The sequence below is a fragment of the Kwoniella dendrophila genome, chromosome 1 (assembly GCF_036810415.1).
Source record: "Kwoniella dendrophila CBS 6074 chromosome 1, complete sequence".
Classification (NCBI taxonomy): Eukaryota; Fungi; Basidiomycota; class Tremellomycetes; order Tremellales; family Cryptococcaceae; genus Kwoniella; species Kwoniella dendrophila.
Genome location: NC_089476.1, coordinates 1,964,570 through 1,988,034, shown reverse-complemented (window position 1 = coordinate 1,988,034; position 23,465 = coordinate 1,964,570). Strand labels below are relative to the sequence as shown.

The 23,465-nt window shown below is 39.1% G+C and overlaps 6 protein-coding genes across 6 annotated transcripts; 4 read left to right on the top strand and 2 right to left on the bottom strand.

The window, feature by feature from the left end:
• Positions 1–126: 126 nt before the first annotated feature.
• L201_000713 (uncharacterized protein) lies at positions 127–2,583 on the bottom strand (the record flags this gene model as incomplete). Its single annotated transcript, XM_066216512.1, has 8 exons — positions 127–662; positions 723–952; positions 1,024–1,223; positions 1,287–1,427; positions 1,493–1,783; positions 1,857–1,963; positions 2,024–2,147; positions 2,215–2,583. The coding sequence occupies 8 exons, from the start codon at positions 2,581–2,583 to the stop codon at positions 127–129; spliced, it is 1,998 nt and encodes a 665-aa protein (XP_066072609.1).
• A 1,133-nt stretch (positions 2,584–3,716) lies between these two features.
• On the top strand, positions 3,717–6,661 carry L201_000712 (uncharacterized protein; the record flags this gene model as incomplete). The annotated part of the gene is made up of 6 exons (XM_066216511.1): positions 3,717–4,066; positions 4,154–4,373; positions 4,444–4,542; positions 4,604–4,756; positions 4,829–4,941; positions 5,011–6,661. The coding sequence occupies 6 exons, from the start codon at positions 3,717–3,719 to the stop codon at positions 6,659–6,661; spliced, it is 2,586 nt and encodes an 861-aa protein (XP_066072608.1).
• A 610-nt stretch (positions 6,662–7,271) lies between these two features.
• Positions 7,272–8,630, bottom strand: L201_000711 (rRNA 2'-O-methyltransferase fibrillarin; the record flags this gene model as incomplete). The annotated part of the gene is made up of 5 exons (XM_066216510.1): positions 7,272–7,348; positions 7,429–7,677; positions 7,785–7,950; positions 8,030–8,523; positions 8,621–8,630. The coding sequence occupies 5 exons, from the start codon at positions 8,628–8,630 to the stop codon at positions 7,272–7,274; spliced, it is 996 nt and encodes a 331-aa protein (XP_066072607.1).
• A 994-nt stretch (positions 8,631–9,624) lies between these two features.
• On the top strand, positions 9,625–13,586 carry L201_000710 (uncharacterized protein; the record flags this gene model as incomplete). The annotated part of the gene is made up of 6 exons (XM_066216509.1): positions 9,625–12,066; positions 12,141–12,247; positions 12,305–12,488; positions 12,548–13,151; positions 13,246–13,302; positions 13,366–13,586. 6 exons carry the CDS (start codon positions 9,625–9,627, stop codon positions 13,584–13,586), a joined length of 3,615 nt encoding a protein of 1,204 aa, XP_066072606.1.
• Positions 13,587–14,666: 1,080 nt separating this feature from the next.
• On the top strand, positions 14,667–16,231 carry L201_000709 (uncharacterized protein; the record flags this gene model as incomplete). Its single annotated transcript, XM_066216508.1, has 6 exons — positions 14,667–14,742; positions 14,872–15,102; positions 15,187–15,484; positions 15,563–15,945; positions 16,010–16,090; positions 16,152–16,231. The coding sequence occupies 6 exons, from the start codon at positions 14,667–14,669 to the stop codon at positions 16,229–16,231; spliced, it is 1,149 nt and encodes a 382-aa protein (XP_066072605.1).
• A 1,851-nt stretch (positions 16,232–18,082) lies between these two features.
• Positions 18,083–23,433, top strand: L201_000708 (uncharacterized protein; the record flags this gene model as incomplete). The annotated part of the gene is made up of 6 exons (XM_066216507.1): positions 18,083–18,828; positions 18,992–19,601; positions 19,656–20,299; positions 20,371–20,977; positions 21,042–21,872; positions 21,934–23,433. 6 exons carry the CDS (start codon positions 18,083–18,085, stop codon positions 23,431–23,433), a joined length of 4,938 nt encoding a protein of 1,645 aa, XP_066072604.1.
• Positions 23,434–23,465: the final 32 nt, after the last annotated feature.

The window sequence follows — 23,465 nt, the reverse complement described above, 5'->3', positions numbered from 1 at the left end:
ATTGTACGCATGAACTGTTCTGGCAGCTGTGCTGAGTGATGAAGAGTAAAATAAGCATACATGAGAAATTCCAATGAATGTACATCAGTCGTACTGCAAAATGCTTATAAACATGAACTACTATGATCAAGCAATTCCGAGATCCTTCTTCAATCCATCGATATTATCATAACCCTTTTGACTTGCATTCCATCTTTCCAACCACCCTTTGCTTCTCAAACCTTCTTCTCTCGCAAAAGGAATAGCCCAGATTCTCGTAGCTATCCATTTCTCTTTCTGGTTTTTTCCTAGATTATGCAAGATGGTAGGTATAACAGTTCTTGGACTGATTAAATTGGTATTACCATCGACATCTTCTACGCTTCCTTTTCCACCGTCTTTCCGTAATAGGTTGATCACACCTGAAACACCTTTCTTCGATATTGCTACAGCATGATTATTGTTATTAATCCGGCCTGCGATTCCTTCTTCTACCTTTTCAAGAACGGGAATACGTCTTTCAGATCCTTCAGGTCCAAATACCGAATGAATAGCAAATCCCGAATCTGCTAGTTGTAAATCACGATTGAGGGTAGCTGCAGTTGAGATACGGTGAACTCGAGTGTGATATGGGGTGGAAATGGTAGATGGTGGAACAAGCCATGTAATTATTTCGACCTCAGCTATGAAGGACGTCAAATTAATGCAATGCTGTTCAGGCTCATCAAGTCACCTGAACTTACGCCAAGGAAACCATCTTGCTTTGAGAACACCATTCTCACTTATACCTAAGTGTTCTACCCTGTATGGGACATGCCATTTTAAACCTTGATCATCCGACAATGCCAGGACTGAATCTGGAGCATGTTGTTGGAACTTGAGAGCTCCTGGAGGGACCGAGAATCCAAAGGCAGAAGAGTAGGCGAATTTATTGTACTTCTCTGCCATCTGCCGAAGTGGGAAGGCAACGTTTCTGAGGTTTGAGAAGAATAATATCAGTATTTACACAAATTCCGAATTTTGCTTATATGAAGGAAAACTCACTGTCCACCATTCAAGAGGTATGTATGTCTTGCAGCGTGTGTAAATACTTGCATCCATGGCTTCACAGGTGAAAATGGCTTTTCGAGTAATTCAGCTGGATAAGGCTCTTCTTTAGCTGACCATATTGGATGTGATTCAGGCAAAGCTAGGATGAAAAACGATTTTAACGCCCAATAAGGTGATTGAGGGGAATTATAATCCTAGAATTTTTAGACGAGTTCAGCATTGCTATTAAAAGATATAATGAATATGAGCCAGCTCACTTCACTCATGAATAGACTTGGATATGCCCAACCGATAGTCAAAGACCCATCACGATTAAAAACTTGAGGATTTTGAGTAAACCATCTGATGTTTCGTAGTATAAGACCTTTGATTACACCCCAAGTATAAGGTTTAGGTAACTACAGGCAAAATGTCATTTTCGTTAAACTAATTATTTTATCCGATGATGGAAAGTAGAACTTACTTCTAGGTTGTCATAAGCCACAGCAGCCCAAAAAGCACTAACTGCGAATCTATATGTCATTGATCTACCAAACGGTATAGCAGCTCCATCTGGAGCAAAAAGATTGATGACGTTTGGGACATTGTCTCTTGCTCTTTGACGATATCTTTCTGCTCTTTCAGGATCAGCTAATTTAGGTGATTTCGAAGTGATTGCTGCATATAATAATGAGTAGAAAGGTATAGCGAATGATGTTGCATAATAATCGTATGCTCCAGCTTCTGGATCTTGAGGGAAATCTGATGGGAATCCCTAAAATCGTGAGTGTAATCTCGTCAATTCCGATTGATTTTAATAGAAAAATTCGGTCCTACAATCCACTCACGTGTTCCCCTATGAATGACTCCATATATTCAAGCTCATCATCAATAGCTTTTTGATCATATTCTGCATCAACCGCTTTCAGTCCAAGATTTACAAGAACACGGAAGACTGGCAGATCACCATAATTAGCTTCAACTCTAACTCAACGCCTATTACATGTTCACTCACATCTCCAGTTATTTGTGGGAAATATTTTGCCATTACACTTCAGCAACCATGTGTTTACTCTCTTTTTAGCTTCTGGTGAAAGCGGATCCCAGAAAGTTTTTGGAGCAATAGCCAATGATATACCCTTATATATTCATGAAACATATCAGTGACTCCTCATTCTGAGTCGTCTCAACGTGAAGATTACGTACTATAGCAGCCATTTCAACAAACCTCTGATCAGGCTCATCATGATCACCCCAATATTCTTCATCCTTCTCTGGGTTGGTACCATTGTCTAAACCTTCCGACCATTTTTTACCTAAACTCTTGAATAGTGGATGATCAGGTTCTGACGCTAATAAAGGTGCTAATCCCCATAAAGCTCTTGCATAACCTTCCATCTCAGCTGCGACTGAATCAAAATGAGTTCCTGTATGACCTAACGTTACTCTCGCTCCTCCTTCTGATTGAGCATCGACCACAGGTACAAGTAGATCTGACAAAAGTTGAATGAGATCATCGCGACTTTCAACTTTGTTGGATGTTATTGCTTGGACTGGGTTTGTAATTCGAGGCATCTTCCAATTATTCGTCCAGCGATATTGTCGGTTGAAATAATGTTGGGAACTGAAGAGAATGAGGTTGATATTACTAACACGTCTGTATACCACTACATGTTCAACTTATTCACATTCAACGGGAAGTGTATGTACGCCATGCCTCCTCAAGAGCAGATCTCATATCATTCGAGGCCTATGAGACGATGAAACGATAGGTTCAATATCTCTTCGTACGTTGGTATGCGGTCCGGTGTAACAACGTACCTAGCGTTTTATAGATGTGCCTGCTGATTTCTTCATGTTCGGTTGATCCGGCACCGAAAACGCCCAAATCATTTTATCGCACATGTCCGAAGAAAGCTGAATATATATCAGTCAAGCCCACTGCTTTGAATATTCTATCTTGCCAAGCAGCTTCGATATAGGCAAATTGTACGGATAAGCTGGTTGATATATTACATCATATGCATTTACAGGCTACGAATAGCTTCCAAGTCGTTCATCTCGCAATAAAGAATATATATAGATTTCAAGGGATAGGAAGTGAGCGAAAAGCCACATCACGACGAAGGACCTTGAATCACGTGTGAGAGAGACTGCCACGCGGTACACACGCTATCAAGTCATGGTTTCAGTGTTCATCATTCGTGTATGATATGATGTCGTTTGAACAGTTTGAGGTGTGTTTGATGGACAAAAAGAACAGATATCTTATCATCAACTAACAACACTTCCTTAAGCATACAAACAATATCATCACATCGACAAATAACTGGGCGGCAAGGAAGTGATCAGATCATCTGCAACTTTAAGTCGTGTTGAATAATATAAGGAGGCCTTTACAACGCCTTGTCAATTTCACTTATATAACCAATCACGGAAATCTTATCAACGGACAGACTACAACACACCACTTCAACGCTGTTTCCTGACACATTCTGTCAATTGTTTATACAAGCTATATCCGCTGAAATCAATTGTACTGCTAATCTGTAGTCCACGAATCAAGAACCAACTCAACTTATTCACCTTTTTACCTACACTTTTACCAACTAATCTCGCTTTGGCTATCTCGCTTGTAAATAACAGGAGAAATCATTCCCATATCGCATCACACCTCGAGGAAAGTACGACCTTCTGCAACATCAAGAATGACCACCATACCTATACCGTTGCCTTTTGGTAAAGGTGTTGGTAACCCTATACCTTCTCATCAGTATTACGATTCCTCTTCACCAGCAGGTTCATCATCTTCAACTCCAATACAGCATAATCCTGTTCTTTTACAATCTAACTTATCCCATCAAAGTCATAATAATCAATTTCTGGAAGAAGTTGACTCACATGAAGAAGATCCTTCAGCTGGACCTGAAGACGAAGAAAATATATTCAGAGATATGAGTTGGGAGGAAATTTTAGAAGACCTAAATGCAAGATTTCTTATTAATTTACCTAAAGAAGAGATGAGTCTTGTGAGAGTCTATTGGCAAGCTGAACAAGCGTGAGTCATGGTGTAGTCCTCAATAATTCCATTGATGCTTTCGTTTACGTGATGACATTCGAACTATGCTAATTCTGCTTTTATTAGACACTGGTTTTATGAAGATTATCTTCGTCCCCTAAATCCTCTTCTTCCTTCACTAAGTCAACGTAATTTCACTCGTATCATCATTGAATCTTCACCGTTATATGCATCACTAATGGCTCAAGGAGGAGTCAATTATGATCAAGTATGGGAAGAGTATTGCAGTTATAAAAGAATGGTTCCTTGCTGTGGAGGTATCCTAATTAACAAAATTGGTGATAAGGTGAGTTATCACATCTTATAGCCTGTTCACGTGTCAAGGAAGACAGACTGATGAATGAAATGTGATCTAGTGCTTGATGGTCCGAGGGTACAAATCAAATGCAGGATGGAGTTTTCCAAGAGGTAAAATCAACCTTGAAGAATCGGAAGAAGCTTGTGCTATACGAGAGGTAAGCGTATTCAGCGAACTGATCCTTTGATCATCTGGCTGATAATGCCGAACGTATCTAGGTTGAAGAAGAAACAGGATTCGACCTTACAGGATTGATAAATCCCGTCGATAAGATAAAAACACATATAAATGCACAAGAAGTTACTATGTTTATCATTAAAGGTATAGATGAAAGCACTATATTCGAAACTCAAACGAGAAACGAAATCGGGGTATGTCTCATAATCGATATCCCTACGATAAATGTTGTTTTTAAAAGCTGATAGATCCCTATTCCATTACAGGCAATTGAATGGGTAAAATTGGCTGATCTACCCACATGGATCAATAAAAGAGGACCTAAACGAACTGGAGGAAACGGTCAAAAGAAGTTTTACAATGTAACACCTTTCGTCACGTAAGTAGCAACATGAATATTTTTTGACAAGTCAAGCTTACATTAACCTTGATCCAAACCAATACATAGGCCTTTAAAGTTATGGCTGAAAGACCATGGCATTGACCCTTATATGAAATCGAAGAAGAAAGCTCAACCTGCCGCCAATTATCGTGATTTACAACCATATCAATTTGATTCACCTTCATCTTCACCTCAACCTGCTTCACCTGCTCTTACACGTGGATCATCAACTCTTGATCATCTTTTCGCTCGTTTCATACATAAACAAGAAGAAGAACTTTCCGCACCTGTACATCAAGCAGTTGTAGGAAGTGATAATAAAGCTGGATTAGAAAGATTATTTGGAAACTTGAACGTTCTGGAAGAAGAGGAACAATCATTGACCTCAAAACAACCAGATGGAATAATAAGCGATCAAGAAAGACAAAAGAAAGAAGATGATGCTTTAGCTAGATTACTTGGTGGTATTGGTATTGCTCAAACTCCTGTTCCTGAACCATCAAAACCTACGCCGACTCTTGCAACTCAAAAGCAGAATAATTTACTCGCTATGCTGAATGCTCGTCCCGCCGTCCCACCAATACATCCTCAACAAGCTCAAGCACATCCCACTAGTCCCACTAAACCTCATCAAGCGAAACTACTATCGATGTTCTCCTCCCAATCGACTACCAGCGCGAACAACCAAGCTTCATCCAAGCCTATTTCGTTACCTACCTCTCCAGGACCAATGTCTTCAACTGCCGAACAAGAATCTCAACGGAAAGCCAAAGCTCGAGCCCTGCTTGATATGACGTTAGCTGGAATAGGTTTGGATGTTCCTGCTAACGCATCACATCAGATGAGCCATCCTGCATTCTCGCCTCCGATGGCTCAGCCAGGTACAAGCAATGGAAGCGGTGCCATCAACACCGTAACGAGAATCACTCCTCCTGGTCAGAAAATGCCACCAACACATCAACCTCCCCCATCTAGCTATACTCACAGTCAAGCTTACCGTCATGACAATCAGCCTCCTAATGGTACGCATCCCCTACCTCGTCCGCCAGTTGGCCCAACTCACGTCCCTCAAGGAGTCTATGGAGGAAGTCCAAATCGGTCTTCACAACCTCCACGACCATACGAAGCGACCAATCATAATTACGTCAGGGGCGATAATCCATCCCAGGGCCACGATCATCGTGCAATACCTCCTCCTGGTATGAACCTTTATTCAAGTTCAGGTCAAGCTCGTCCCTTCGTTGGACCACCCGGTCTACCCAACCTTCACAATGTACAAGGTTTCCGACCGATCAATAACCCTCTTCCTGGAAACTACGCGGGTAATTTTGGAAACATGTCTAATGGTGTACCTGGAAATGGACCTCATCCACCACTTCATCATTTACCTCCTTCATCATTACAAGGTGGTTTCGTACCACCGCCACACCCTATGGCTACGAATCAACAGCACTTACAGGTTAGACCAGTTGGTATGAGTATCAACGCAAATCAGCCTAATCTAGGATATCAAACTTTTTTACCAGTAAATCCACTCGTACAACAATCGAACTCATCACAACACCAACAATACAATTCTAACTTGAAGAATAGTCCACCTAAATCACAAAATATCAATAACAATCCAAATGTACATCATCCTGTTCCTAGACCACCTCAAGGTCAAGGTGCAGCTTTGTTAGCTATGATCAATGGTGGTAATAATCAAGCTAGATAATGATAATATCTTGTGGAGAAGAGTCGGGTTGTCTATGTTCATATGTATACTTAGAATACTGAAGATTCATGCTGTATCTTATGGAAGTTCCGGTAGCCGGAATGTTGTGTATGGTGGCTTGTTGATGAGAGGTTATGTCTATACTTTGTAGGGGAAAGATGAGTGAAAGGGGATATCGTGGTTTGTATTTATGTAGATAAATTGAATGCACAGTTTAGCAGAAAATCATAGTATCTCACCAAACTATTCTATCATTCAATTTGACATCTCGGCAAGCTTCAGCATTGAAAATCCTAGCCAGCAGTGTAGTGTGATCTGTACAATCTGTAATTGCTAAACAACGTGAACTCTTATGGGTCCAAGCAAGCCAAGCATCTCATACATTCTCATCAAGTAAAGAAAACAAGATGTGACACCTATAAGAAAAGAAAAAGTAGATCAAACAGAAAAGAGCAAAACGAAGATATGAAAAAGAAAAAGAAAAATGATAAGAAATGTTATATATGTAGATTTATGATTTATTTTCTGGTATTTTAACTTTTTCTATGGACCAACTCAACTCAACTCCAGAACAGAACAAACAAGACTAACCAAATAGTACTCTTTTAATTTAGTTACCTGAATGTCTTTCGTATTTACCTACAACGATAGCGTGATCTCTTTCATAAGGTTCAAGTGTAAGTTGTTCTATGGGAGAGTGTGTATACCAATTAGCTTTTACAGAACCATTACTATTAATTTATATAAAGTATGGTTTGTTAACTTACCCTTTGGTTTAATACCTTCTTTTCTCATATTGTTTACTTCTGAAGCGAAAACTTGTGCGGCAGGTGCAGTTGAATCAATACAATTTGCTTTAATTGAAATTACAATAGCACCACCGTTTTTCAAGAAATGATGAGCATTTAATGAAATAATTCTTGCTTGATCAGGTTGTGCAACATCTGCAAAGATTACATCAACCATTTGAACTAACATTCGATATTTTTGTGGATGTCTTGCATCGTCAACGATTGCTATAAAAGGATAGTATCGAAATCGTTGCCATTAGTTCATTTGGTTTCTTTGTGTACGTTGTTTTGTGAAAACAAATGATAGTATCGATTAAAAATTGTATACTCACGGACAACGTTTGTTCTCTTTTTAGCCATACCGATTAATTCTCTTCCAGGTCGATGAGAGAATTCGACAGCATATACAACACCTTCAGGACCAACGATATCTGATACGTGTGAAACTGATGAACCAGAAGCAGCACCAAGATAAAGTACTTTAGCACCAGGTTGAATCTGAAGGTTTTTATCATTATAAATCAGTATTTTAGGAGATCATTGACTTTGTTTATTTTATTTTTGATAATAAACTCACATAGATATTATCTAAACCACCTAAAATACCAGCAGCCAATTTAGATCTGAAAGGATTCCAAACTCTATATTCGATTTTCTCTTCTTCACCTTCTGCATTTGTTGAAGCGATTGAAATTCTTTTTTCACCATAAACTGATTCACCTGGTGTCATATTTCTTGTAACTAATAAATGTTCTTTACCTTTTGCGATATATACACCAGCATGTTTATGTGGTTCTAAAGTTACTGCACCAGGTCCTTTTTTACCCATACCTGGTTTACCACCTCTACCACCACCTCTTCCACCTCTATCACCACCACCTCTACCTCTAGCTGCTCCACCACCTCTTGGTCCACCTCTTCCACCACCACCTCCACCAAATCCACCTCTTCCACCACCTCTTCCACCTCGATCACCACCAAATCCACCTCTACCGCCACCTCTACCACCTCTGTCACCACCAAATCCACCTCGTCCTCCTCCACGACCACCACCACGTCCTCCTCGATCACCTATTAACACAAGTCGATATCAAGGTTTATCAGTATAAAATTCATTACTGAGTAAAAGTACGACTTGATCTCATAGTGATAAGAATTTGTAACTAACCGAAAGCCATCACGCAAGTTGAGATTAGAGTTTGAGGGTTAAAAAGGGAGTTGAAGAAATTTTGTTATTATCGTCGTCTGTCTTGCAGTCGAACGCCTTTTTCTTGTTTTTGGAGTTGTGTTATTTGTCGACTTGGAGGTGTCGAACAAAGTAAGTTTTATTTTATTTTTATTTTCTTTATAAGATGTAAGCGTTTTATGCTGAATGATCAAAGATTTTGATGATCTGAAAATTATGGTGAAGGCACCAATCGACCTACAATGCATCAAGGATTCTACCAAAAGGGTGAAAGTGTAATTTTCGGTGGATTCGAGGCAGGATTTTTATTCATCACGTGATTCCATAATGAATGGGATAAAATGATGATTAATGAAATAAGGAAATAATCAGTGATACATACATCTCTGTACTATACTTGTAACTCTTTATTCGACGTCAGAATACAACTAGGAATTATACAATTATACAACTAGAATCAACGAATGACCAAGTGCTTAATGCCATCATCATATAATACCTCATATAGTGGTAGATTCACTCTTTCTTTTTTTGGATATTCATACAAACTCATCTTGTACATTTAGCTTACAGAGCTATCTCACTAACACAGTACCTTGCTACAGGTAAAAATCGATCTATCAACAGAGAAACCAGCTTCAGGATCAAACCTCCACTCAATCAACGAAAAAGGGGAATCGAATTCGGTTCCGATTATATATATATAGAAATCATAACATTCTATATTCAACAATTGCATCAAAATAATATAATATCATAGTATATCAAATAAAGGACAACAGCTTGACTCACTTTATTCCATTGCGATTGTGAGTCCGATTGTGAGCCGATTAGCCTATCGCGTGACTGAATCATTGGCCAACGATCACTCATCACCCAACTAAATATTCATTTCCTTTCTTCCATTTCCGTCTTCAATATTCGATTATTACTGAACTAACTATCTTCTTGGTTCCGCTTTGGCCCAACAGATGCAGGCCCAAATGATGTCGACACCTTCGGCATTACCACCTCCTTTAAATGGATCTCAACCACCTACACCATATCAACCTTCGAATGATCCTTCAACTTCCCCATCGATATCTAATAATCCTCCACCTCAACCGCCACCTACCATGCCAACTTTTGCTTCCATAAATTCTTCTTCTTCTCCTTATCCATCTTCCGCATCATCATCTGGCCCATCATCATATTCACCGCATCTACAAAATAATCAATATATGTATAACCAGCATCAGCATCAACAGCATCAGCAGCAGCCGTATTATTCACCACAAGCACCACGTCATGCTCCTCAACAGCAACATAATGTACCATATAATTCATCCGCACCTCATCCATATAATAGATATCAAGATCAATCTTCATATTCACATCAACCACATTTGGTAAATGCACATTATAATCCTCCGATATATAATCATCATCATCAAGCTCAGTATAATGGTTATCCAATTATACCGCCTGTAAATGGAGGAGGAGGTGGAGGTCCAGGTCCAGCTACTATGCAGAATGGTTATGGTGGTGTAGGATATGGTAATGAAACTTATCAGCATATCCCATATGGTGTTTATCCACAACATCTACACCAGCAGCAACATCGTTATCCAGTTCCACAAGATACGTATCAACAATATCCTAATGGTTCTTTACCTGAAAATAATGATCACTTACAACAACCGAATTTCTCTGCTCATGAACAAAATTTAAATGGTGGTCCTCATCACATTCAACAACAGTCACAGCCTTTCCATCATAATTATCCACCGAATCATCCTTACGCTTATGGCGTTGGTGTAGGGTTTCCAGGATACCAACAGCAACAACAACAACAGCATCATCAGCAACACATGAATTACGGTGGCGGTGGTCCCGCAGGATTTGGTGGATATCAAGAAGGTTACATACCGCCCAACTCAATACCGAATGGTAATGGCAATAGAGGCTTCGGTAAAGGTCTCAATCCCACAGCAGCAGGTTTTAGTTATTCTTCAGCTTCTGCTTCTGCTTCGGCATCTGGATCTCGAGCGAATTCTCAACCTTCTTCAACTCCGATACCTAATGGAGATAGTACACCTTCTTCCTCTATTCCTGACCAGATTCCCCAAACAACTCCAGCGATAATCGCAACACCTAAAGAAGAACAATCTTCTTCGTTATCAATACCGAATGGTCATACAACGGATAACAAAGACAATCAGGCTGAAGTAACGGAATCTACAAAGGATAAGACGGAAGAATCTGAAGTAGTGGATAAGCAGACTACCATTAACACTGAGAACGAGGCTGTTTCAGCTTCTCAATCAGAAACACCTATATCATCCTCTGCACCTTCAGAGAACCCGAACATCTCTGGTCCAACTACAATTGCAACTGAATCTACAGCAGCTACAACCGTTTCTTCTCCTATATCTGCACAAACACCTAAAGCTTCCGAAACAGAACTTCCTGCTACCACATCACCTCGATCGGCTCCTCAACAATCCGGATTAACATTCATAGGAGAAACATTAGCTGGAATTACCTCACCTGTCATCGGAACGGGATCCAGAACTGTCTCAAACCCATCTGCACTTTCTTCCAATTCCAGCTCCAATGGTAGAAAGAGAGCATTAACTTCGAGTTCAACTTCATCTGCTCCTCTTATATTATCCGTCAGTAAACCAGATTACAAATCCGAGAAATACAACACCTATTCGTCCAGCTTGAAATTCACTATCCCAGAAACCTTCAAGCTTGAAGAAACCAAATCAGGAGAAAAACAGATTTTCCAATCTAAGAAAGGTAGCAAAGAAGCCAGCAGAAAGAAAGCCGTATACGCATTCGGTGATGACACTAAGAAAGCCTCTCGACCCAAAGCTAGCAAAGAAGCTCAAAAACTTGTATTTGGTGAAATAGATCCATCCAAACAAGAAATTCCGGCGGCTAAATCAGAAACAACAAAGACCGATACTACAGCCGAACCAGCACCCACTACGAGTGAAGCCAAACCTTTAACCGCTGCATATACTGAAGCTCCCGCACCTACACTACCAGTTAAAGCAAAACCTTTCAGTTGGGCTTCTTTAGTACGAGGACCATCAGCTTCTTCTTCTTCGTCAACTGCTACACCATCGAAGTTACCTTCTCCAGCTAAATCTACCATTTCTTTACCAGGAGCAGAAAATGAAGCTGGTCCTTCAAGATTACAGGTAACTGAACCTCCTACCCAACAGAATGGAGATGCTACTCCAGCTATTCCGGTAGTAGAAAAGAAGAAAGTACCTTTCAATTACGCTGCTGCTGCTGCTGTCGGCGCGACAATGTCACCACAAGAAGAATTAGCCAAATTATTGAGTGAAGGTGTTAAAGGTAAAGGTAAAGAAAATGCTCAAGCTACTTTACCTAGAGGTCTGATCAATACTGGTAATATGTGTTTCGCCAATACCGTGAGTTATACCCAAACACGTAATCATTGATGTTTGTATCCAATACAAAGCTAACACCTATATCGGAAAAATAGATTCTTCAAGTACTTGTATACTGCTCGCCATTCACAGAGTTATTCGAAGAACTTGGAAAACGTCTTAAAGCTGATTTAGCTAGAAAGACTCCTTTACTCGAAGCTATGTGAGTTGTCCCTTTCTACCGATCTCAAATTGACCAACTCAATTTCTTGAAATGCAGGATCATCTTTTTACGCGAATTCAACGCTCCCTTCCCTGCTCCTTCTGCACCTGTTCCTACTGGACCACCAGGAAGTGGAACTTCCACACCCAAAGGGAAGGGCAAAGACCCTAGAAGAGAAGCTTTCATTCCTGAAAATGTCTACGATGCTATGAAGGAGAATAAGAGGTTTGATTCTATGAGAGTGAGTTAGCCGATCGGGGACAGTCGGTGAATTATAAAGCTGACATTCCATTCATGTAGCGTGGACATCAAGAGGATGCGGAAGAATACCTTGGATTCTTCTTGAACACTTTACACGAAGAATTGTTATATGTTTTATCACGAACTCAAATTTCCAGATCTGTTTCATCGAAATCCATACCTAATGGAGACGATAGTGAACATAGGCAGATAGAAAGACCTGTATCACCTGGAGCAGGAGATGATTCAGGATGGTTAGAAGTTGGTAAAAAACAAAAGACTCATGTAATCAGAGCAACAGAATCTAAAGAATCAGCTATATCAAGATTATTTGGTGGTACAATAAGAAGTTTACTAAGAACACCAGGAAGTAAAGATTCAGTAACTTTAGAACCTTATCAACCATTACAATTAGATATACAATCTTCAAATGTATTGTCAATTGAAGATGCTTTAAAACATTTAACTGAACCTGAAATCGTACCTGGCGTTTACTCTCAAACTAAAAAAACTGAAGTTGACGCAACAAAACAAATTCATATTGAAACTTTCCCTCAAGTTTGGATTTTACATTTAAAGAGATTTGTTTATGATCCGAAAGAATATAATGTAGTTAAGAAAAATAAATTAATCGCTTATAATCAAGAATTAATCGTTCCTCCTGGTAAGTTCTTTTCCGTATCTTAAAACTGGTATTTTACTCTCCCATCTAGTATATATCAGGAGCAAATCTGATTAAATCTTTTGATCGTTCAAAGAAATCATATCTCCAGGTAGAAGAGGTGCAGGAGCTATTAAATACAGACTTTTCGGAGGTAAGTTTAGGTAAACTGTTCTGTTCTAGATCAGTACACTGATATCTAACTTTATCCTCATAGTTGTATACCATCACGGTGTATCAGCTTCAGGTGGACATTATACAGTTGCAGTATCACGTCAAGATGGTGGAGGATGGATCCATTTCGATGATGAAAACGTGACCAATATACCAAAAGAAGATGTTATCGTTTCAAAAGAAGAAGCCGAATCCGGTAAAATTGGTTTAATTGGTGGTAGAGAAAGAACAGCTTATTTGTTGTTTTACCAAAGGGTTAGATAAATCGCTGGGCCGCTTCTGTATTTAGGATACATCTTTATATCACACATATACCCGTTTTTCTGCTTTTTTATTTATTTATTCTTTTTTTGGGGATCAGGAGTTTCTTCTTCTTTAATCTTTAACCATTGTTTAACTCTCACAATTTTACACCTCATATATGATAAACCATAATATTATAACCCAATATACCCATCCATCGGAGATCGATCAATTCAAAGTTGTTGTCAGTAGGTACTAAAGGTGAAAAATCAAAACGTAGGAACCATAGTCAAGGCAAAGTACAGAGAGGGAAGAGTGAGAAATAAAACCATAATTTTCTTTTCTAGAAAATCAATATATACCCTTGCACATATAGACTTTTCTTTTGCCATCCATATTTCCCCTATCTCGTTATATTTCATCTTCACTGTTTCTATACATAACACACATAAAGGGGTTCTAAGAGGAAGATCATTACATTTCACGAAACCAAGAGGAAGGGGGAGATTGCACTTTGTAGGAATCGAAATGCATAAAAGATGAAAGTAATCACTACTACTAGTAAATGCCACAACTACACCCAAAACGTATATCAAGCCATTGACGCGCGCATCCGTGGGTTTATCGTGGATTATATTATCATATGTACAGTGATGATGAGGAATGTTTGATTTGATGCCGGCGGCCTTTGCCACTCATAACTGAATTGATCTTATTTATTTGCATTCGTCGCTCATCATCACCACCACTGAGCATTGATGCTTTTTTGTTGTTGACTTTTTTGGCTGTTGTTTTGGGCGTTACGTTCCGACCCGATTTCTTGCTAACTTTTCTTTTGACTTTATATATATACATACATCATCAACTTTCCTTGTCATCGCATAAATTCTTCTTTTCCCCAGTATTCATACCTTTCTTGAACATCTTTAATACCGACTTCAATAGTAATATACATACATATAACATTAAAACAACAAGAAAACACATTCATTTTCACCTTCACCTGCAACCTCCTTCTCGCCACTGAATTCTATTTTATTCAATACAACGATATCGAGCAAGTATTCTAAAAAGGAATAGACAAATTGTTAATTGACAAAAATGTCAAAAGCTGCTACTGCCAATACTGCATCACATCCTAGAGGAAGAGTATATTCATTAGCTGAAGTTTCAAGACGTGAGTAGCTAGTTTACTTTTTGTTCTCTTCTCGTTTATCTCTAAATCATGTCATGGTATATTCGAATCTCATAACACCACCAACTCACAAGGATTATTAAAAGCTGACAGTAATGATATTCCACACAGATAACACACGAAAATCAACATTATGTACATATAAAGGAAGAGTATACGATTTAACAGAATTTTTACCTGATCATCCAGGTGGTGATGATATTATAATTGATTATGCAGGTAAAGATATTGGACAAGTCATGTCTGATGAAACTCAACATGTTCATTCAAGAGCTGCATATGAAATGTTACAAGAATTTCAAATTGGTGAACTAGGTGGTGGTGAAAAGATCGTCAGTGAGGGTGAGTGGAGTGTACAATGAAGGATTTTTATATTGTGCTCGATCATCAGACGGATACTAATGATTCGTATTCTTATAAATATAGATTGGGTTGCCGATGAAAATTTTCACCCAGATGAAACAGATTTATTATCAGATTACAATATGAATAAGTTCATTGATTTATCAAAACCATTATTAATGCAAGTTTGGAATGCTCCATGGACAAAAGAATATTATTTATCACAAGTTCATGAACCTAGACATTTAAAAGAATCTGCCAGAATGTTTGGTAGTGATTTATTAGAACCTTTTACAAGAACTCAATGGTATGTCGTACCATTAATTTGGTGGCCTATAGCTGCATTCTTAGGTGTTTTATCTGTCGGTCAATTCAATGATCCGTAAGTTTTTAATTATTCCCATTTCCTTACCACCCATAAAATAACGACGTACTGATAATTCCACTAATGTTGTCATAGTTCACTCACCGCCAAACAACTCCTTCAATTCCCACCAAACTTTTCAGTCTTACCTACAGCATCGTTGTTCTCATTATCATCATGGTTCACATGTTTCGCTTTCGGTGTATTAGTTTGGACAATCTTGGAATACGTCTTACATCGATTCCTCTTCCACTTAGATTACTATTTACCAGATGCACCTTGGGCAATCACATTACATTTCTTATTACATGGTGTACATCATTATTTACCCATGGATAGATTAAGATTAGTTATGCCACCTTTATTATTCTTCGTACTTCAAACTCCATTCACCAAATTAGCTCATCTCTTGTTCCCTAAAGCTATTGCAAATGGTATCATTAGTGGAAGTTTCGCTATGTATGTTATGTATGATTTGGGTGAGTTTTCCTTTCAGCTGGTTTATGGTTTTTTGCTTGGGAGCTAATCCCCTACTATATATAGGTCACTACGCTTTACATCATACTAAATTACCTGCCTATTTGGCTGAAATGAAGAGATACCACCTTGCTCATCATTACAAAAGTGAGTTGTCTGGCCTCTCTTGTTGGTAATAAACTCAACTGACCTCATTATCGCTTTGCAGACTTTGAACTTGGTTTCGGCGTGACTTCGAAAATGTGGGATTACGTATTCGGTACCATGTTAGTCACCAACACCAAGTAAAATCAGGAAGTTTTATTGTTTTTTTGGCACAGTCAGTGGAGGGGAATTTGGAGTAGAGTTAGCTGTGTATGGACGTTCTAGTTACTTATTCGCTGGATATGCAGTCAATGTAGTCTTTCTCATATCGCTTAATAGATGCATTTTTATGTTCTTCGATGTATTCACCTTGACGTGCACAGAATATCCTGTTTGGCGTTATAGAAGCAGGAACAAGATCTATTGCGGTAAATTTCCAATCAGACTGAAGTCTTTAAGAAGATCAAAAAAAGCATGGTATTTACGAGAACGGAAGAGAAATAAGACTAAAATCCAGTTTTCTAGTCTTCTAGTCTTCCAATCTTTTTTGTTGTTTTTGCATGGTTATGTGATTTAAGCTAAATATAAGTGGTGATTATTGAATGTTACTCATCAGCAGGTGTACGATGTTCGACTGTATGTGGGGGAAATCAGGAGAATTATGGGGAAAGAGTATAGTATAAAATGTATAAATTACTTGTTACAGTAATTATTTGATCGGAATTGATGAGTGGCATCAAATCAAGAAATGATAAAAGGAACCAGGGACAGGACTAATGGTTAATGGTCAAAATGAAGCATCAAAGCGTAAGATGAGATGAGATATGAGATTTGTTCTTTTTTTTTTTTGACAAAGACATGCGGGCAAGGGAATGAATACCTTAGGGAATATAGGATATTAATAATCAGTAAAGTTACTCGGATAATGAGCTAGCCTATATCGAGTGCAATGAACAAAATATGAGACGAATCAAGTGAAACGAAACGAATCGATTGCTTTTTTTTTTTGGGTTGTTATGTCTAAGTTCTTTCTCTGTAAAAGACGTACATACATAACCTTAGATACTTGCTGGATGGTTGTAGTGCGCAATTTATTTTCTCCCTTGAATTCTTTGTCGGTTCGGTTGTCCTCAACAATTACTTCAGGTTACGAATACCATAAGGCTAATTTTTCGCAAAAACTTAAAACCATCCTTTCATGATTGTCAGAACTTGAGAAACAAAATATCGGCCAGCAGACAGATCAAGTCAATACAAAGGATTCAACATTATTATTTAGATACCTACCTTCATCAAATCGTTACTTGTAATCTCAACGCGATCGAATTCGGATTTCATTTCATAGTGCTCAGTAATACTACTCAGCTGTAAAGAACAGAAAATACAAATATATCTATAAGCAACCCAATCATCCAAGAGGAATTATTCAAAATCAGGATAAATCACCATCACCATCAAAATATACACACACATGGACGTTCATCAACAAAGATCTAAAACACGACTTTTATACTCACATTCTCCTTAACGATCAATAAAAACAATCAATCGTCTTGACGCACAAACACCATAATCATTATTACGAAACACGAGTCTATCACATTACTCTTCCCCCACATTCTATGTAGGACTGTTACCCATCGCATCAGATCAAATCCAGTGCAACAATATAACGAGATCAAATCCATATCTACTTTACCATCGCATTTGTACCATATCTCGTCGTCCTCATACTTTTAACTCAAGATACCTGTCAACAGATAAAAATACATGAAGTAGTAATCTTGGCAGGGTACAGCAACGTTGGGAAGGCTAAACTTGCTTAAGGATATTGGAGTGATTCTCGTTTCTTCCTACAAACACGCTTTTCGCCATTACAATTGATCAATATCGCTTTGGTGGATTTACAGTTTATAGTCTTCTGGTAGAAAGCTGAAAGGTTGATTTTGTGAGTACCTCTTCACCCCCTCTGGCCCCTCTGCTCTCCACTTCCTCTTTTCTTTTGCTGACGAATTATGATATCTATTCCAATGTATTAATTCAGCTTTGCACAAAATGTCAAATCCTTACCAACAACAAAATGGGTATAATCCCGCTCAACTCAATCCTGCTTTATTTGCTACTTTGACCAATCAGCAACCTCAGCAAGTACAACAACAAATGCCTAACCAACAACCTCAACAAGGCAATATGACATTGAATGCTGCTCAATTACAAAAGAACCCAAATACAAATACTCTAGATGGTGCTTTACAAAATATCATGTTACCTATGTTTAATAGATTACAAGGTCAGAATGTTGCAAGGATGGAACAACAGAGATTAGGTTTAAATAATAATAGTAACGTCCAGCAACAACAACAACAGCAACAGCAGCAGCAGCAGCAGCAGCAATTTCAAGGTATGGTACAGCAACAAATGGGTAATAATATGGCTGGTTTACCTGGTATGAATATGATGAATCAAAATCCAAATCCTATTACAATACCTAACACACAACAAATCCAACCACAAATACCACAACAACAACAACAAATGTATACTCAACAGAACATCCAACAACAACAACAACAACAACAACAACAACCGCAACAAAATCAACAAAATTATAGTATACATTCACAACAACAGGGATTGAGCTTACAAAATGGTCAACAACAAAATCAAAATGTTCAACCACAACAACAGCAACAACAACAGCAGCAGCAGCAGCAGCAGCAGCAACAGATGCAAAATATGCAAAATATGAATATGGGTTTAGTAGGTGATTCGGAACAAGGTAGAAGGTTAATGTTGCAAAAGTACGTATACCTTTCGTGTTTCGGTATTAAAGATCGTCGCGATTCTACATCTCAATTTTTCTGCCCCAAAACATCCTTCAACTCTTGATCTGCCTCGTGTAATCATCTTTTATCTCAATCAAAACTTCAAATACTAAAAAACCCATGTTGACTTTCTTTGCAGTATGCTCTCACAAGCTACTACGGCTACACAACCACCTCTTCAAGGTCAACAAACTCAACAACAAATACCCATGCAACAACAGCAACAGCCTCAGCAAAACATGCAACCACAACAAGTGGCCAATTTAGCTGCTGTCAATCCACAGATAGCGGATCTTTTCCGATCGAGACCTGAAATCGCTCAAGCTGTCATGAAGAAACATAATGGTAACGTCCAAGCTGCTATGAATGACATGCAACGTACGATAACAATGATGAACGCTCAACAAGCCCAACGCGCTAGAGATCAGGCTCAAGCTCAGGTTCAGGCTCAAGCACAAGCACAACAGCAACTTCAGCAACAACAACAGCAACCTAATCAGCCAATTGGGGTTGGAATTAATGGCCAACTTGGTGTAGGCATGGGTTTCCCAGGCCAAATGCCAAATCAACAGCAGCAGCAACAACAAAGACCACCTCAGCAGCAGCAAATGCAACAACAGCCTCAGCCACCTCAGCAGCAAGTTCCTCCACCGCAACAACAGAGGATCGTTTCGGATGGCTCACAATACAATATCGCTCAAGGTCAACAAGGTAATCAATATGCTAATACTTTGTCACAATTGGAAGCTGTAAGCAATTTATTTTCCCTTTTCCAGATTGAGCTAACGAGATGCCTCCTTTAGCTGCAACAGATGAAAGAACGTCAACAACGAAGTGGACTGAAAACCCCTCAAATGCAACAACCTAATTTACCTATGGCATCACCTCAACAGCCCTTACCAAATATGAGCGCTAACAATGCGCAAGCTGGACTAGGTGTCAATATCCCACAGCAACCATTCCAAATGTTGCAGCAGAATATGGGGCAACCACAACAACTTCCTCAAGGTGACCCATCTCAGATACAAGGTCAACAAAGACCTACTCCTCAAATGGCAGCACAACAATTATCAGGACAACCTCAATCTCAACTACAAAGGCCACAACCACAACCTCATCAATCTCAAGTTGGACCTAACCAAAATCAATCTGCCAATTCCCAAACACCAACTCTTGCTTCAGGATCAATGGCACCACCTCCTCAAACTACGACAACCAATACAGGTACAGCGAAAACAACATATTTCGATCAAATACCTACTTGGTCAAATGAGAAACTAGTCAATGCTACAACGATGATATCCAAACGATTAATTGATGGTATGCAAGCTGGAAATCCTGGTGTCAATGAACAAATGAGTAAATTCCATTTATTGCTTTTACTAGCGGAGATCAAGAAAAGAGGTATGCCTATGCCCCAAGATGCTCTGAACGTCGCAGCTGCTTTGTACGTATTGTCAATGCTACCTACAAGGAATTTTCATGGAAATCTTTGTTGACCACTAACCTATTTCATAGTATGAACTCCCCTAATGCTCTTCAAACCTTGATGAATATGGAAGCAAGTATGTTACTTCAAATAGCCACAAATAACATCACTCGATTGATGGGAAGTCAAGGTCAATCTCAGACACAGCAACAGCAGCAGCAGCAGCAACAGCCGGTACAGAACCAGAACAAACAGCAACAGCCTGTTGTACCGCCTGCTCCTCAACATTCTAGACAACGCTCATTCCAGGGACAACCGACTCAACAAGGTAGTCAAAATAATCCTATTGAATTGATTACTCCAACCATGAATCAAATGTCTTTGCCACAGCAGAATTCCACACCTGTACAGCAAAATGCTGTCCCTCAACAACAACAGCAGTTTGCAATCCAACAACAGCAGGTACAAAATGCTTGGACCAATAATTCAGCTCAACAACAAGGTCAACAGCCACAACCTTCTGCTCCGACCCCCGCGATAAGTCTGGAGTCTGTGAACCTTCCTGAGGAAAGCTTCTGGCATTCTTTGAGACAGATCCATCCAGGTCAAAACGTTCAGAACCCCATGATCGATGGTAAACCTGTCAACCTCTACAAGTTGTTCCAAATTGTGTTGAAGAATAATGGAAGTGCTAAGGTCAGTAATTATTGCGTTAACTCTCGTTCTTACGGAAATAAGTACTGATATTTCTTAACAATAGATTGAATGGCCAAGATGGACATTTGTCGCCGGGCAATTAGGTTTCGCTTCAGATCCTGTTCAACCTGGTCAACCCCTTATTTCCAACTCCAATGTGGCACAACAGATAAGAGCTTGTTACTCACAGATTTTACAACCGCTTGAGAATCTCTTCATGGCGAAGATCCAACAAAGTAGACAAAATGTAGGTACTCAGGCGCAACAACAACAAACTCAACCTCAGCCACAACAGCAGTTCCAGCAAGCTACTGCTCAACCAGTTAATCCTAGTCCACAGATACAACAGGGTCAGATTGCCTCATCTTCCCAAAATCAAGTACCTCAACTTAGTGAACAGCAGAAACGATTTTTGGAGGCTGCTAAAAACGCCGGTCCTGGTACAGGTACTTTGGAAGGTTTAGCTCAACAAGTGACTCAACAATCACAAGCTATTCCACAACTTGCTCAACCACCACCACCACCACAAGCAGTACAATCTCAGCAAACTCCTGTCATTCCACCATCGATCGATAATCAGCAACAGCAACAGCAACTACCACCTCTACCACAAAGATCACTATCTATTGATCGAAGTCTTGGAGAAATTCCTGGTATTAAAGGTAATCCTTTGAAGATTTACGAATTCATCAAGACTCAAGAAGTTCAAGTTAAAGCTAAATTGGATAAGAACAATACTGTTCCAGTTGATAAAGAGGCATATAGAAATGAATTAGCGCAATTGATGCCTATTATCAAAGAAGCTGAAAATCGTGTGCCAATGTTTTTGATGATGATGCAAGAAATGGGAGCGGGTGCATTAGAACAATCTGCTGGTCCACAAATCGTGTCCATGGTAGGTGTTTCTGCCTACAAAGATATTGCGTAATTTAACTGAATTATAGTTTATCTACCAGTACACCTCCGCTTCATATGCCAATTCCGTAGTTGACAATGACCGGTTTATCCTCAACATTTCGGACCTGCATCGAATAAAAATGGGTCTTGCTCAACTAATGGCAAGGGCTCAATCAATGTATAAAGCAATGTTAGATAAACCAGGTGGTCAAGCTCTATTGAGAAATATTGCTACAGCTTTGAATAATGCCAAGATTGCTTTAAGTGGACAAGCTCAAATGCAATCTCAAGTCCAAAACTCATCCGGTGGTAATCAGAATCAATCAACCCCATCTCAACAGAATGTGACAGGTCCAGCAGCGGTAGTTGGGGAATCACCAGCAAACCTTGCTGAAGCTATTGCAACTAGACATAAATCGTTGAGAGTTGAAGATTTGAAACCACCTCCATCAAAACGCTCAAAAGGTACAAAAGGTTCACCTGCAACACCATCTGGAACGATGCAAACTCCAGAAGCCAAAACACCTGCGCTTACAGGTCAAATGGGCACCCCTGCAACAGATTCACCTGGATCAGCCAGAAAACCAAGTATATCGCATAGTGGAGGGAACAAAAGGAAGAGGCAATCTTCTACAGTCACAGCTGCAAACGCTTTACAGAATGTTACAAATGGTAAAACACCCAAACAGTTGATGGCAGAAGTCAAAGAATCCATGTTGAAGTCTTCTTCAGCTAAACAAGTTCCGACAATCGCATCTACATTACCAACTAATAATGACGTCAAACCACCTCAAGCTACTTTAACTTTACCTGAGGCCGGTCTATCACAACTCAATGCAAATGCGCTAGGTATCGATTTATCACCAAATGAAGTTGTTGGTCAAGTTGAATTAGATCAAAATAAAGCTTTCTTTGCCAATCAAGCTCAATTGTCAAAAGCTGCTGGTATCCCTCAAACCCATCCTATCCCTGTATCATCCTCTATACTGCAAAATCAGTCAGAGAATGATATAATGAACAGTTTGACTTTAGATACATGGCAAATCTTTACTCAAGCTTATGAGGCTTTCCAAGCTTCTCAAACTAATAATAATCAACCTCAAATCCATTCTAGTTTGACTTCTTTAACGGGACCAGGTACGAATATAACGATGCCTCCTCCACCAGTACCTCAACTTGACAATCGAACAAATGGTAATAGAGGAGGAGATGATTTATTTGAGCAATTTATTGACGTGACTCAATTAACAGAAGAATTACCTACACCTGAATTATTCAGACCAAATTTACTGTCGAATGAAAATGACGAAGAGAGTGATAATTCACCTGAATCAATCAAGACTGTTGCGTCAACTTCAGTACCTTCAATCATCAATTCTTCTACCAGTAATATCAATAACAGTAATAATAGTAACAATATTTTGAACGATAAAGGTAAAATAAACAATAACGAATCGGATTTAACAAGTTTAGGATCATACATGATGGGTAGTGATGAATCTTTAATGTATAATGGTGGAATTTGGTGGGGTAACGAAAATCAATATTTATCAACATAAAGAAATTTAGTTTGATCATTTCCTGCTTTATA